The following is a 13256-nucleotide window of genomic DNA, read 5'->3' as shown; positions in this document are numbered from 1 at the left end:
TTGATAGAGATATTCAAAATTATGAAGGATATCAGTAGAATAGACAGAATTTGCTTCCTCTGGCCTGGGACTGTAGGATGTTGGTTTGAGGTCAAGAGGAGTGATGTTCTGTGCTGGAAAATTCTGGAAAGGCTGGTGGAAGCAGGTTCAATGATGACTTGCTTAAAGTGAATTGAAAACATGGAGAGGAAGATGTTTTAATAATTTTCTTGCTGGGGAGGGAGAACTAATTAAGTAGCTCCATGGAAGAAAGCTGGCATATACTTGACAGGCTACTTGCTCTCCTTCTCTGCTGCCTGACTCTCTGAGTGTGATTTAGGAGGGAGAGGCCTCCTCTTTTTGTGTCTTACTTGGACAAAACACAGGGCTATGCACAGCATCCTAGAAAGGTCCCAGGTTTGATGCCCCTTGTCCTGTGCTCAAAGTTAATCTGTTGGGAATGCTACAGTTGACCATACTGTTGAAAACAGTTTTTTTTTGTTACTAAGTTGGGAAGGATATTGACAGTATCACTTTAAGTGAACTGGCCCTAATGAAAAATGCACCAGTTTCTTCCGATGATAAATCCATCCCATTCCTTGTTGAATTTTCTTCCAGCAGAAATGTATTTTAACTAAGCCTAAAGGCTGATGCTCACCCCCCTGTGTAGTGCTACAGAAAGCTATGCTGCTAAAGATGCTAAGTTTTAGATGGGACTATCCCATCTTCAAGAAGGATGTAAAAAAAAATCCTTCTTGAAGATGGCATCATTTTATAGGAGTGCAAGGAATTTTCCTTGGTGTCCTGGGGAAAAGTCATTAACAGCAAACAGTCAAGCTGTCTTCTCCTTGTTGGATCTTGGGATAAGTATATTGACTGCTGCACTGTACACAGGACAACAGTGATTATACTTCAAAGAGTTTTGCTGGTTATAAAAGATGGGATGTCCTAAGATGAGAGGCATTGCATTAATGATGGACTATATTTTTTGTGCATGCCTTGGATATAAGATTGTCTTTCTCAGGCCCTCTTACACATACTTTACAGTTTCCTAACTCGCACCTATTCCCATTAGAGTCATAGAGTACTACAGCAAAGAGACAGGCCCTTCAGCCCATCTAGTCCATGCCACATGATCTTCTGCCTAGTCCCATCTACCTGCACCCGGACCACATCCTTACAAACCCCTTCCATCCTTGTACCTATCCAAACCTCTTAAATGTTACAATTGAACCCGCATCTACCACTTCTACTGGCAGCTCGGTCCACACTCGCACCACCCTCTGAGTGAAGAAGTTTCCCCTCAGATTCCCCTTAAATATTTCACCTTTCACCCTAAACCTATGTCCTCTAGTTCTTGCCTCACCCAACCTGAGGGGAAAAAGCCTGCACGCATTCACCCTATCTATACCCCTCATAATTTTGTATACCTCTATAAGATCTCTCCTCATTCTCCTGCACTCCACGGAATAAAATCCTAACCTATTTAACTTTTCCCTATAACTCGGGTCCTCAAGTCCCGGCAACATCCTTGTAAATTTTCTCTGCACTCTTTCAAGCTTATTGATATCCTTCCTGTAGGTAGCTGACCAGAACGGCACACAATACTCCAAATTCGGCCACACCAACATCTTGTACAACTTCAACGTAACATCCCAACTCCTATACTCAGTGCCTGATTTCTGAAGGCCAATGTGCCAAAAGCTCTCTTTACGACCCTATCTGCCTGTGATGCCACTTTCAAGGAACTATGGATCTGTATTCCCAGGTCCCTTTGTTCCACCGCACACCTCAGAGCCCTACCATTCAGTGTGTAAGTCTTACCCTCGTTTGTCCTCCCAAAGTGCATCACCTCACACTCGTCAGCATTAAATTCCATCTGCCATTTTTTTCAGACCGTTTTCCAACTGGTCAAGATCATGCTGCAAGCTTTGATGGCCTTGCTCGCTGTCCACTACACCCTCAATCTTGGTGTCATCTGCAAATTTGCTGATCCAGTTTAACATATTATCATCTAAATCATTAATATAGATGATAAACAACAACAGACCCAACACCCCTATGTTCACTGATGTACATTCGCTTCTGGTTAACCTGTGCCACGCTTCTTAAAATTCTTATCCATGATCATGATCTTCAAACCTGTTCACTGGCCTCACTCCCTCCTGCCTTTGAGAGTCATTGGCCCAGAGGAAATTACACAGATATCAGCCCTAATCCAATGCATCTCGAACCTTAATTGCTCTGCTATTATCTGTTGTGCCTTCAACAGTGGAGGCCATTAGCTCTGGGACCCCTTTCCTAAACCTCCACTCTCAGCTTTAAGCTCTACTTCCAGCTTTAAGATTTTCTAAAAGGCCTACTCTTCTGAATGAGGCTTTTGCCATCATATTTCCTGTTGTAGGTAGGCGCTAGACTTTGATGCTTTTGTGAAGCACTCAAGACTGTTTTACAAGTTAAAGATGCTCTATAAAATCAAGTGTTCTTTTGTTATTGTTTTAACTTTAAAAGGAAAACCACAAGACCAAACACACAACTCTGGTTCCTTTTGGAGTAGGTGAGCAAGTGCTGCCCTCTTGTGGTAGTTTTCTGTCCAGTCCAATAAGAGACCTGTTTATGAATGAAGTGATTGGAATATTATGCTTTTGTTCTCCATACTTTGCTTTTTTAAAAATGTTTCTTAATTTCCTTTCCCCACTCTCTTGCTACTCAGAATAACAGGTTAATTTTGCAATTTTGAGCAATAGCTTTGACAAAAACAATTGACACTGAATTGTGTGCATAGAAAGATCCCAGGCACGACTCTGAGATTGCTTGAGAATAATATGGACTGATCACTCTTTTAAACCTTGAAGACACAACAACTTGGTTCCCCAGCTGAGCTCCACACAGATCAGAATTAAACCTGGCCATAATTTGTCTGACACTTTGGACAATACCAAAGCTTGCTGTAACATTGAGAACAAGTAAGAGGTCATTTTGGTTGAGCGCTTTTTCCTTTAACAGTTTTCAAAGTTTGTGGCTTTTGTTGAAGTCATATCGTAGGATTTGAGCACACAGTTCAGGCTGATAGTTGAATGTTAAGCTGATGGAGAGCTGCAGTGATGGTTTTTTTGGGATGAGATATTATAACGAGGCACCACCTTCTACATTCCATTTACAATAGTTCAGGTGCTCATTAATGGTGTTACTGCATTTCCTGATATCTGTGCCAACATTACCCTGCTCCCACCCTGACACAGTGTTCATTTGTCCCACTGCTACTTGTGGGATTTTTGCTATGATTAAATTCCCAATTAGACTTTAAGCAATTTCTAGGTTGTTTTGCAACAGCCCAAAATTTCAACCAGGCATTTCCTTGCCATGAACAATCTGCTGGAGGAACTCAGCAGGCCTAGCACCATTTGTGAGGCAAGGGGGTGGGGAAGGAACTGTCAACATTTCGGGTCAAAGCCTTCTTCAGGACTGCATTTGTTTCTTGAATGTTGTGAGATTATCCCCTCATCACCCACACTCAGTTCCAACCATCCCCTGGATGGGAAAATCCTTCCTTGGATCCCCTCTGAACCCTTTACCTTTTGGTTATTTTCCATGACCCTCCCTGGTATTTTTCCCCCAACTGGTGTCACAGCACACGTCTTCATCGGGCTGATGACTGTTGATCTCCTTGTATCCCAGCCCAGTTTTAGAACTGAAGATGTAGAGTGCTCAGTCACTTGTGGCTGAAAATTTGTGTCTTTGGTGCAAGTAAAGTTTCCAGTAGGAGGCCAATGATTGAAATGGTGCTCCAGAATTTCTGGACAGTGTAGTAAAACTCTGCTAATCTGGTATGTTTGGGACTTCCGTGGTGCTGGACTAGCTGATTTTTTTTCCAGCCTATTGAATGTAATTTTAATAATGTTCCAACACACTTTTAATTCACTTTCTATAAGATATCACACAGTAACACTCTTAGTGAACCTAGTAATTTTAAAAGGTGTACAGCTACCAGATCCAGGTGAGTTTGAAGGGAACCAGGGCCCCAGTGAGTGGACAGGAAGTGCAGCAAATATCTCTTGGTGAGTCAGATGCCAAACCATTGTGATTACCAAATTATGGGAGTTTCCTGTAATATCATGATGGACGCTCTTATCCTAGCAACATAGGCATATCCTCCAGCTCTTCCTCCAGTCAGAGACTCTGGAGGTAGTCCTTGGCTGCTTGGGAATAAAGACCCGATATTGCAAGCCATTAGTGAGGGAACCTATGGGCTGAGAAGGGTTCGAGTGTGGTGAATCTAGTCTCAGAGGGTTGTGTGTGCTCAGTTGTTGGGTACTGAGATTTTTGGACACACGAATGGGGAGAATAAATGTGATACTGCTGCAAGTAAGTTTCTTATTGCACCTGTGCATGTGACAATACACTTGACCTTGATTTTTGAATGATTGGAACTGAGGTAGAGGATTAGCTTCAATCTTTCTGGATGATGGAGAAGGCTTGAGACATGGCTCTGTTTCTGTGTGCACTATATTTTTATTGGTATTGGTTTATTATTGTCACTTGTACCAAGGTACAGTGAAAAACTTGTCTTGCATACCGCTTGTACAGATCAGTTCATTACACAGTGCAGCTACATTGAGTTAGTACAGAATGCATTGAGGTAGTACAGGTAAAAACAATAACAGTACCAAAACAATAACAGTGTCACAGCTACAGAGAAAGTGCAGTGCAATAAGGCGCAAGGTCATAACAAGGTAGATCCTGAGGTCAGAGTCCATCTCATCGCATATGGGAACCATTCAATAGCCTTATCACAGTGGGATAGAGGCGGTCCTTAAGCCTGGTGGTATGTGCTCTCAGGATCCTGTATCTTCTATCTGATGGAAGAGGAGAGAAGACGGAATTACCTGGGTGGGTGGAGTTTGGCCATTGTGATCACCTCATTCACGACAATGATCGTTGTTTCACTCCTTACTTCAGGTTAGTCCTTCACAAAGATCTTTCAAATCCAGTGGCCTCTGTCAACTCTCACCTGGTTCTTCGAGTACTTCTGTATCTTCTTCACCGTTTGTGAGTCCCAGCTCGTCTGGCTCCAAGAAGGAAAGGTGGAGTTTCGTGGGCTCTAATATTGTGAATGAGACGTACGGGGCATTAGTCCTCCCGCCTAAGACAGCAGTTCAGTCTCCATCCTTCGACACTGTGCCACCACCACTGCCAATCAAGACCTTCACCAGGGGTGAGTGTTCAGCAATATGGACTGGGGCAAAGGGACGTTTGGGGAAAATGGTCAACCTGGAAACTGGCTTTAATCTTCACCTTTGGGAATCTGAGTATGAATTCAGCTCTGACTCATTAACTTCTGGGAAGTAAGGCAGCTCATGTGATATTCACTCAGCTGGTCCTAGTATCAGTGTTTGTAGCATTTGCTCCACCCTCCATCTGAGCTCTCCTGGCTTCCCTTGGTCTCTCCCCATCAACACATTCTGTTCTTTACTCCCTTTTGTGATAGTTTACTTCCCCTTGAACGTTTCAAAATGCCTCCCTGACTCTTCTGTGTGGCAGCAGATTCACCCTTTCAGGCACTTGCCTCTGAATTTTCCAATGGATTGATTAGTGATTCCCAGAATAGGTTAGATCTTGCCTCCTTAGCTGTACTTCCCTTGTCTGGTTCTGTATGTATCATTTTTTGCCTGATTTAAGCCAAACTTCAAGCTTGGTCTGCCAGTGTTTAGATACAATGGATTCAAAGCCTTGTGTTGAAACTTCCTCTTTCAGCTGGATCTATGGATGGCCAGAACAGACGTGGTTCCTCGTCTCCTGGGAATAGTCCTGTGCATCCGCTGTCTCCGAGCCATGTGACTCCACCTGCAAAAGCTTCGGGTAATCGGTCCCTTCATTCTAGAGGCTCTTCTGGCCTCATTCAGGGTACACCTACATGGAGCAGATGGACTGTTTCAGACACTGAGCAGAAATAAAAGAGAACTTAATATTAAGATATGGAATTAGAACATAGAACAGTATAACACAGGACAGGCCCTTTGGCCCACAATGTTGTGCTGAACTAATTAAACTAGTAATTAAACGCCTAACTAAACTAATCCCTTCTGCCTACACGATGTCCATACCCTTCCATTCTCTGCACATTCATGTGCCTATCTAAGAGCCTCTTAAATACCTCTATCATATTTGCCTCCACCACCACCCCTGGCAATGTGTTCCAGTCACCCGCCACTGTCTGTGTTTTAAAAAAGAAATTGCCCCGCACATCCTTTTGAACATGTCCTCTCTCACCTTAAATGCTTGCCCTCTAGTATTAGACATTTTGAACCTCGGAAAAAGACACCAACTGCCTATCTATGGCTCTTTTATAATCTTATAAACCTGTCAGGTTTCCCCTCAGCCTCCACCGCTCCAGAGAAAACGACCCAAGTTTGTCCAATCTCTCCTTATAGCGCATGCCCTCTAATCCAGGCAGCATCCTGGTAAACCTCTTCTGCACCCTCTCCAAAGCCTCTACATCTTCCTAATGGGGCGACCAGAACTGCAGTTTTCCTTCTGATATCTCCTTGTTGTCTCTGGCCTCAACCAATGTGTTAAAATAGATCAGCTTCTAAACCCCAGCCTGGATGTTGAGTGGGCCCAAAGTTTGGGCTTTGGCCCACAGGTAAGACTGTGCCCATTCTGAGGCTCCAGTCCACAGGTTATGAGTCCACTCTGAGTTTAGATGGGGTTGAGGACGGCTCCCATGTCAATGACATTGTTTGTTGCTGATAAATTTTAGCTGAATGAATCGCCAGTCTTAAATTCCCAAAGGAACCTCAGTTTTGATGATGTCCAGTTGAACCAAGCTTCTTTCATTGTTCTCCCTCAACTAACTGGGGTGGAGCCTTCGGGGTATGTGAAGTGACCTCATGGCCACGGGAGCCCAACAGACAGAACCACTTCAAGTTACCAATAAGTGGTTGTAACAGCTGGTGGGGTGGTATCAAAAAAATACTTTAGAACCATTTGGCATCACCTAGATTCCAAAGAGATACAGCGTGAAAACAGACTCTTTGGCCAACTGAGTCCGTTTCGCCCTTTGACCATCCATTTACACTAATCCTACATTAATTGCATTTTTTTTTAAAGGATAATTGCAATGCTAGTTTTACAATGGGACCTTTGATCTGGCTACTTGAACAGAGGGTGTTGGGGCTCTAGCTACTCTGAAGATGACCATCCTGAGGTAGAATCCACCCTTGGCTTCATTTATGGGCTCCTTTGGGCTTTTGCATTCCTGCTACACAAGGTGGACCGAGAAACTGATAAACCCAACAGGGCTTATTGACCCAGACCTGCTTTTGATCCCAAGGATGAGACCAACCAGGTATTTATTGGATGAGGGTATCTACTCGAAATCCAGGGGAGGGAAAGTACGTGGCATTCTTCCACACATCTGGAACTTTTTTTTCTAAAACAAGTCTGAATTTCTTTTTGTCAATTGGAGCTCTCGAGATTGATTGGGTTGGGTAGGGGTTATGGAACAAAAACAGGTAAACAGAATTAAGATGAGGACATGATATAATTGAGTGACACAACGGGGAAGAGGGGCTGAATGACCTGTTGTTTTGTAGGTGGAGAATGTGTTATATTAGTGAAAATCATCTTAATTACTACTGGTTTATTTTGATGGTTTATTGCTTTATTATTGTTACGTGTACTGCGATACAGTGAAAAGCTTTTGTTTGAGTGCCATCCAAGCAGATCATTCCTTAGAAGGCCATGCTATGCGTGAAAATCTGAATCGATGAATGATACCAATTCTGATTTCTTTTTGCTTTTGATTAGGCCGTCCAGATCTGCCTTGGAGACACTCAATTGATGGGTCCACAGAGGTTTTGAGCTCTCAGAGCAAGTCGAGTTCTCAGAAAAGATTGTCCCATCACTGGGGTTCCCAGGCATCGACAGAACTGCCAGACTGCAAGAGGCAGGAGTTGCCGACTGAAACATCCCTTCAGAACTCTGAGCAGCAGCCGCCTTCCTTGCACCCAGCATCCCTGCATGAGCCGCAACCGCCAGTAAGGTAGGAGGCTCCCTTTTCACCAGACTAACCATTGTGCCTTCCCCACCTGTGTTCTGCCTGAGCTGGTCTGTTGTAAAATCTTAACTGTGCATTTGATTCTCTCAGTGGTGGAAATGCAGCTCAAAGAGTTTAGATTAAGCTCCTCTACTGGAGCATTTGCTTTTCTCTGTGAGCTGTGGAACTTGGATTGTCTTTTCTAATGGACGCTTCACAAACCATCCACGTGAGGGGGAAGAAACTATCTTATCATCACTGTTTCACTGAGGGCTATTGATCACAAGGTTAATTGTGCTGGCTAATTTGAGCAGAACTGTATGTCTGGTGGCAGTTTGAACCTCATTAGGTTGAAGTTTTCCAACGATGCTTCCGGGATGTGCACACACATGGGAAATTCAATGAAAGAAATGGAGGCAATTGAGTGAAAAGCCTTTTCTTGTCTGAGTTTTAGATTAGTGCCTAATTACCTGGGTGTAGTCAGTGACTGGTGTGGACGTTATTGGGTGCAACAATGAATTACAACCCACATCAAGTGGTATTAGTGTATTTGCTCTCAGCTGTGGGTGGGCACAGTGTTCCTGCTCTTGGGGCTACACAGTCTCATCCCTGGGAAATTGAAGACTGATTCCTTTGCAGGGTTGTGTTGAACTTCTGATTTGTCCAAGCTGTGACCTGGATACCACCTGGAGTTTCGGAGATCCTTGCAGTCTTATTGCCACTGCGGCATGTTGGGAGGGTGAGGAATGGGCAAGTGGGATGCAGGGCCAGACTCAGAGTTTGGCCCCAATCTTAAATTCTCCAGGAAGCTAACTATAAAGGATCTAAACATAAAGCACTCCAGCACGGAATGTTGGGCATTTTAAAACAAAACAAAACCAAACCAAACCGGTGCATGTCGGTTTATAAAATGCATTCTGTGCTGAGATGTCTTGGGACAGATGGTTTACTGGGGCTGAAGATGTTGCCTACACCAGCAGGAGCCCAGCAAGTTGTCAGAATGCAGAATTTGAGCTTTCCCAGTTGTGCTTCTGTACACAAAGGATGTTGCATAAATACACATTTTATGTAGAAAAGGCCCCGGCCTTTGATTTTATTTTGTGGAACTGTCTGCATGGTTCCCATCCCATAAATTGGTAATTGTACCTTAGGCTTGAACTGGGCCCTGCCCCTGTCTCATGGTTGGCACAGTGGTGCAGCAGGCTTGGGTTTGATCCCAACCTCCCCTGTTGTCCATATGGAGTAAAATGCAAAAAGCTAATTTTCATGGCATTTGTACCCTTGAATGTGAACTCGAGTTTGCATATCCTCCTTATGACTGCATGGACTTCCTCCTAAATACATGTTGGTTGGCAGTTCTGGCTGCTATAAAATTACTGAAAGTGTAGGTGTATGGCAGGAAAATTGTGGTAGGAGAGAGAATGGGTGGTAGGGAACTGGGAGGTGGAATGGGATTGGTGAAATCACTCAGAAAGACGATATAGATTTTGGCTAACTGACCACTATATCACATGAGAATTGTAGCTGGAGCACATAACACACTAAGTGGTGATTTTGTAATCGACGCAAGGTGTTCTGACAGTGACCCATATAAGGAAGTATTAGAACAACCGACCAAAATCTTGGTCTAGGAGACTGGTTCTTAAGAGCCTCTTCAAGGAAGAGAGGAAATGCACTTTAGGGAGACAGTTCTACATCTTTGGTTCTTTGTAGCTAAATAACTGACTGCCAATTTCAGTTGGCAGTTTACAAGTGGCCAGAGTTTGAGTAGCATTGAGGAACCCAGAGGGTTATAAAGCTGAAGGAGGTGACAGTGAGGGGTTTGATTGCAATGGTAATTTTAAAATCAGACATTGCTGGGCAGTAGGTCAATGAGCTGTGGTGTCAGGGGAGAAGGGGATGTGTGGGTTTATGAAGTACGTTCTGTGCTGGGGTGTCTGAGAAAATCATCATTTCTTTTAAAATAATAATGGAATCTTTTGCAGCCCCAATCATACAACATCCACCAGGAAACCTAGTGGAGATAAAGCAATAAAGAAGCCTCGAGGTATGTCTCCGCATGGGCCTGGGAATGAAGGTGGTATGTTACCTGTGCTGCCAGGCGAGCTCTTTGATCTAGAAATGTCTATTGAATTCAGAGATTTGACCTTGGTCCCATTAAAACCAACGGAACCAAATTTTGGAAGCAGAGACACGAGACTGCAAATGCTGAAATCTGGAGCAACACACAAGATGTTGGAGGAACTCGGTGGGTCAGGCAGCATCAATGGAGGGAAATGGACAGTAGACGTTATGGGACTACTTTAGTTCAGATGGAGGGTCTCGACCCAAAATGTCGACTGTCTGTTTCCCTCCATAGATGCTGCTTGACCTGCTGAGTTCCTCCAGCATCTCGTGTTGCTTTGGAAGCAGGGACAAGGTGCCAACTCTGCTGCATCACTGACTTGGTGCACACAACTAGGAATGAGTTTCTACCCCATTGTCAGTTTATAAAAACCGTAGAAATGTTTGCAAAGAAGGGGGTTGGAAGAGGCATTCAGAGCTCAACTGTGTTAATACTACATACCGCAAAGTACTACCTGTTATGTGCCTTGAATGTAGTTTACAAGCTCTAATGGGGAGATGGGCCAGAGATTCTTGGCCAGGACATTCTGGATCCTGCTACTCTGAAGCAATGTCAGGCTGCAAAACCTCTCATTAACCAGCAGTTGCAATTTATTTGTCTGATTCAACAGCAAATGGACTTGCTAGCCCATGAGCAGCAGAATTATATGTTGTGCATTGTACAGTCCAAAGCCCCAGTCATTATGAAACAATGCAGATTGACTAGAAAGAAGACTTGTAACTTTCAAATGCATTTGAGATTTGGAGATGGGGTGGGTGGAAAATTCAGGGGCGCCATGAGGAGAGAAGATTGGTGATATGCAAGAGGCCTGAATGGTTGGTTGCAAGACAGGAGGAGGGTGAAAGAAATGAAGGGCCAGTCACCATGGAAGGATTTGGAAATGTGGATGGGAATTTTAAAGTGGGTGCATGGCGGAGAGCATAGTGTGGCATGCGTGAATGGGATTTGGTGCGAACCAGGTTACAGACGGTAGCAATTTGGATTAGTTCAAGGCTGAGGAAGACGTAAGGTGGCAATTACAAAAAATAAATAGATATTAGCAACAACCCTTTAGAAAACAGATCATTGTTTTCCTTAAAGTAGCCGCATGGTCACGGTGGCCTCTTTAAATCAAACACCTGGACGTTCTTTCTGATTCATTTGAGAAGATGCTACTTAAAAGCAAACTGCATTGAGACTCTTTTGGATTACACCCTTATGGTCGTAATTGGAGACCTTCAATTAGTTACAGACAGTATATCAGACTAGATTGCCGTCTCGATCTTCCTGCCAAAGTTCAATTTAACATTGTTGATTGGAAAACTTTAAACCTTAAGTCTTTTATTTAAGTTTAATCCAGTCTTTAAAATTGCAAAACTTGTTTGGCATCCTCCTTTGGGCCAATGACAAATGATTCTTCTTTCAAGATCAGATGAGAACTAAACAGCTGAAAAGCTACTGTAAGTATGGTCAAGAAAATCAGTGACAAGAGTGTTACAGAATTGCAAGGGGAGAGGAGTGGGTCTAATTGTATCATTGCTCAAGGGCATAGTCAGGCACAGTGGGCCAGATAAACACTTACTATTATGTGTGATATTGGGGGGAAAATGAACAATGGTTCATGCCTTGTTTCTCAACAAAACCCTCTCACCAGCAGAGCCAAACTCAAGAAATCACGATGACGCCTATATTGTTCCTGTGAGCTCCAAACCAATACCTGTTCCATTGCCAAGGAAGTCCATTGGGGTGAGTTGGTGCAACCTCTTTCTGTGTTGTTACTTCTTCAGTAGTAAATCTTCCACTGGGAGTTCAGAAACCATTGAATGTAATGAGGCAAAGACCAAACTTAGATTTGTTCATAGTCTTTCTACCAGCTGCCTAGTCAGCAACGGTAATAAAAACTGAAACTGCTGTAAATACTTAAGTCATCTGTGGAGAGAAAAACAAAATTAATGTTTTGGCCTATTGATCACAGTGCAGATGCCCTCGGACTTCTGAGTGTTTCCAGCATTTTCTCTCTTTATTTTAGATTTCCAGCATCTGCCAATTTTCCCATCAAACACTCATCTGTTTATCTCTTTCTGTGTTGTTCAGTTTTTTTGGCAGTAGGTTTCTGCAGAGAACCCTACTGGGGATCTGGCACTCTCTGCCTAAGTGAGGTTGAGTAAATATCTGTCTAAATATGATAGTGTAGTGCTTAAACTGGAGTAGGTCTGAACATGGAAAAAGGATGAGAGATCACATCCCACCATTTGCAGATTGTGAATTTGATTTCAGTTGCACAGAAAATAAATGGAAATCAAACTGTTGGATTGTAGCAAAAATTCAGTGGGTTCATAAATGTGCCTTTGGGAAAGGATACCTGTAGATTTTATGCTGTCTAGGTTTATCTGTGACTCTAGTTTCAGACCAAGTTGTTTATATCTTGACTTGTGTGGTTGCACAGGTTGTATTGGTTTATTATTGTCACTTGTACTGAGGTACAGTGAAAAACTTGTCTCGCATACCGATTGTACAGGTCAATTCATTACACTGTGCAGTTACATTTCAAGATGTGACCCTCCAACTTCTTGAGGGACCTGATGCATTGACAGTTAAATACTGGCCTTGCCAGTGATATCCGTGTTCTGAGAATTAAAAATAATGAGAGGAATATCTTGCAATCTTGTACAACAGAATATTGAGGGAGGGGAAATAGTGCATTGTTTCACTGTGCTTACTTCCACAGGTGAAGCTGAAGCAGAAGAGGGTTAAGGCAATCTTGGACTGTACAGCAGACAACTCCGATGAGCTGACCTTCACCAAGGGAGAGGTCATTGTTGTGACTGGAGAGGAAGATTTATTTTGGTGGGTGAGTATCTGTCCTCATTGGTCTTCAAAAGCGCTTTCTGTTGTTATCTAAGCTTTCACACACCCACAATGAAGGTGCTTTCAGTATGCTGGATGTTCACCATGTACTTGGCATTCCTTTACACCAACAACATAAATTTAAACAATTCCCTTTAAATTCTGCATTTGTGTATTGTTACCAAACAATAATCGACAATGAGCCCCATGGGAAGACTAAGGGGCGGGTGAGCAAAATTTAGGTTAAGGAGGCAGGTTTTAAGCAGAATCTTAAAGATAGTGATAGAG

General features: G+C 43.2%; 1 protein-coding gene across 5 annotated transcripts in view; it reads left to right on the top strand.

Annotated features, from left to right (window-relative positions):
* LOC127581603 (arf-GAP with SH3 domain, ANK repeat and PH domain-containing protein 2-like) overlaps positions 1–13256 on the top strand; it is an 87085-nt gene that overhangs the window by 68703 nt on the left and 5126 nt on the right. For 4 of the 5 annotated variants that reach the window (XM_052036101.1, XM_052036104.1, XM_052036103.1 and 1 more), the window contains 6 exons: positions 4939–5194; positions 5734–5838; positions 7789–8023; positions 10003–10064; positions 11776–11867; positions 12850–12972. In XM_052036101.1, the coding sequence (XP_051892061.1) occupies positions 4939–5194; positions 5734–5838; positions 7789–8023; positions 10003–10064; positions 11776–11867; positions 12850–12972 (873 nt within the window). The remainder of the gene's footprint in view (positions 1–4938; positions 5195–5733; positions 5839–7788; positions 8024–10002; positions 10065–11775; positions 11868–12849; positions 12973–13256) is intronic. The other variant, XM_052036102.1, reaches the window with a different exon arrangement.

Source organism: Pristis pectinata, chromosome 22 (assembly GCF_009764475.1).
Source record: "Pristis pectinata isolate sPriPec2 chromosome 22, sPriPec2.1.pri, whole genome shotgun sequence".
NCBI lineage: Eukaryota > Metazoa > Chordata > Chondrichthyes > Rhinopristiformes > Pristidae > Pristis > Pristis pectinata.
The sequence above is the reverse complement of the archived record's forward strand: the minus strand, read 5'-3'. Positions and strand labels throughout refer to the sequence as shown.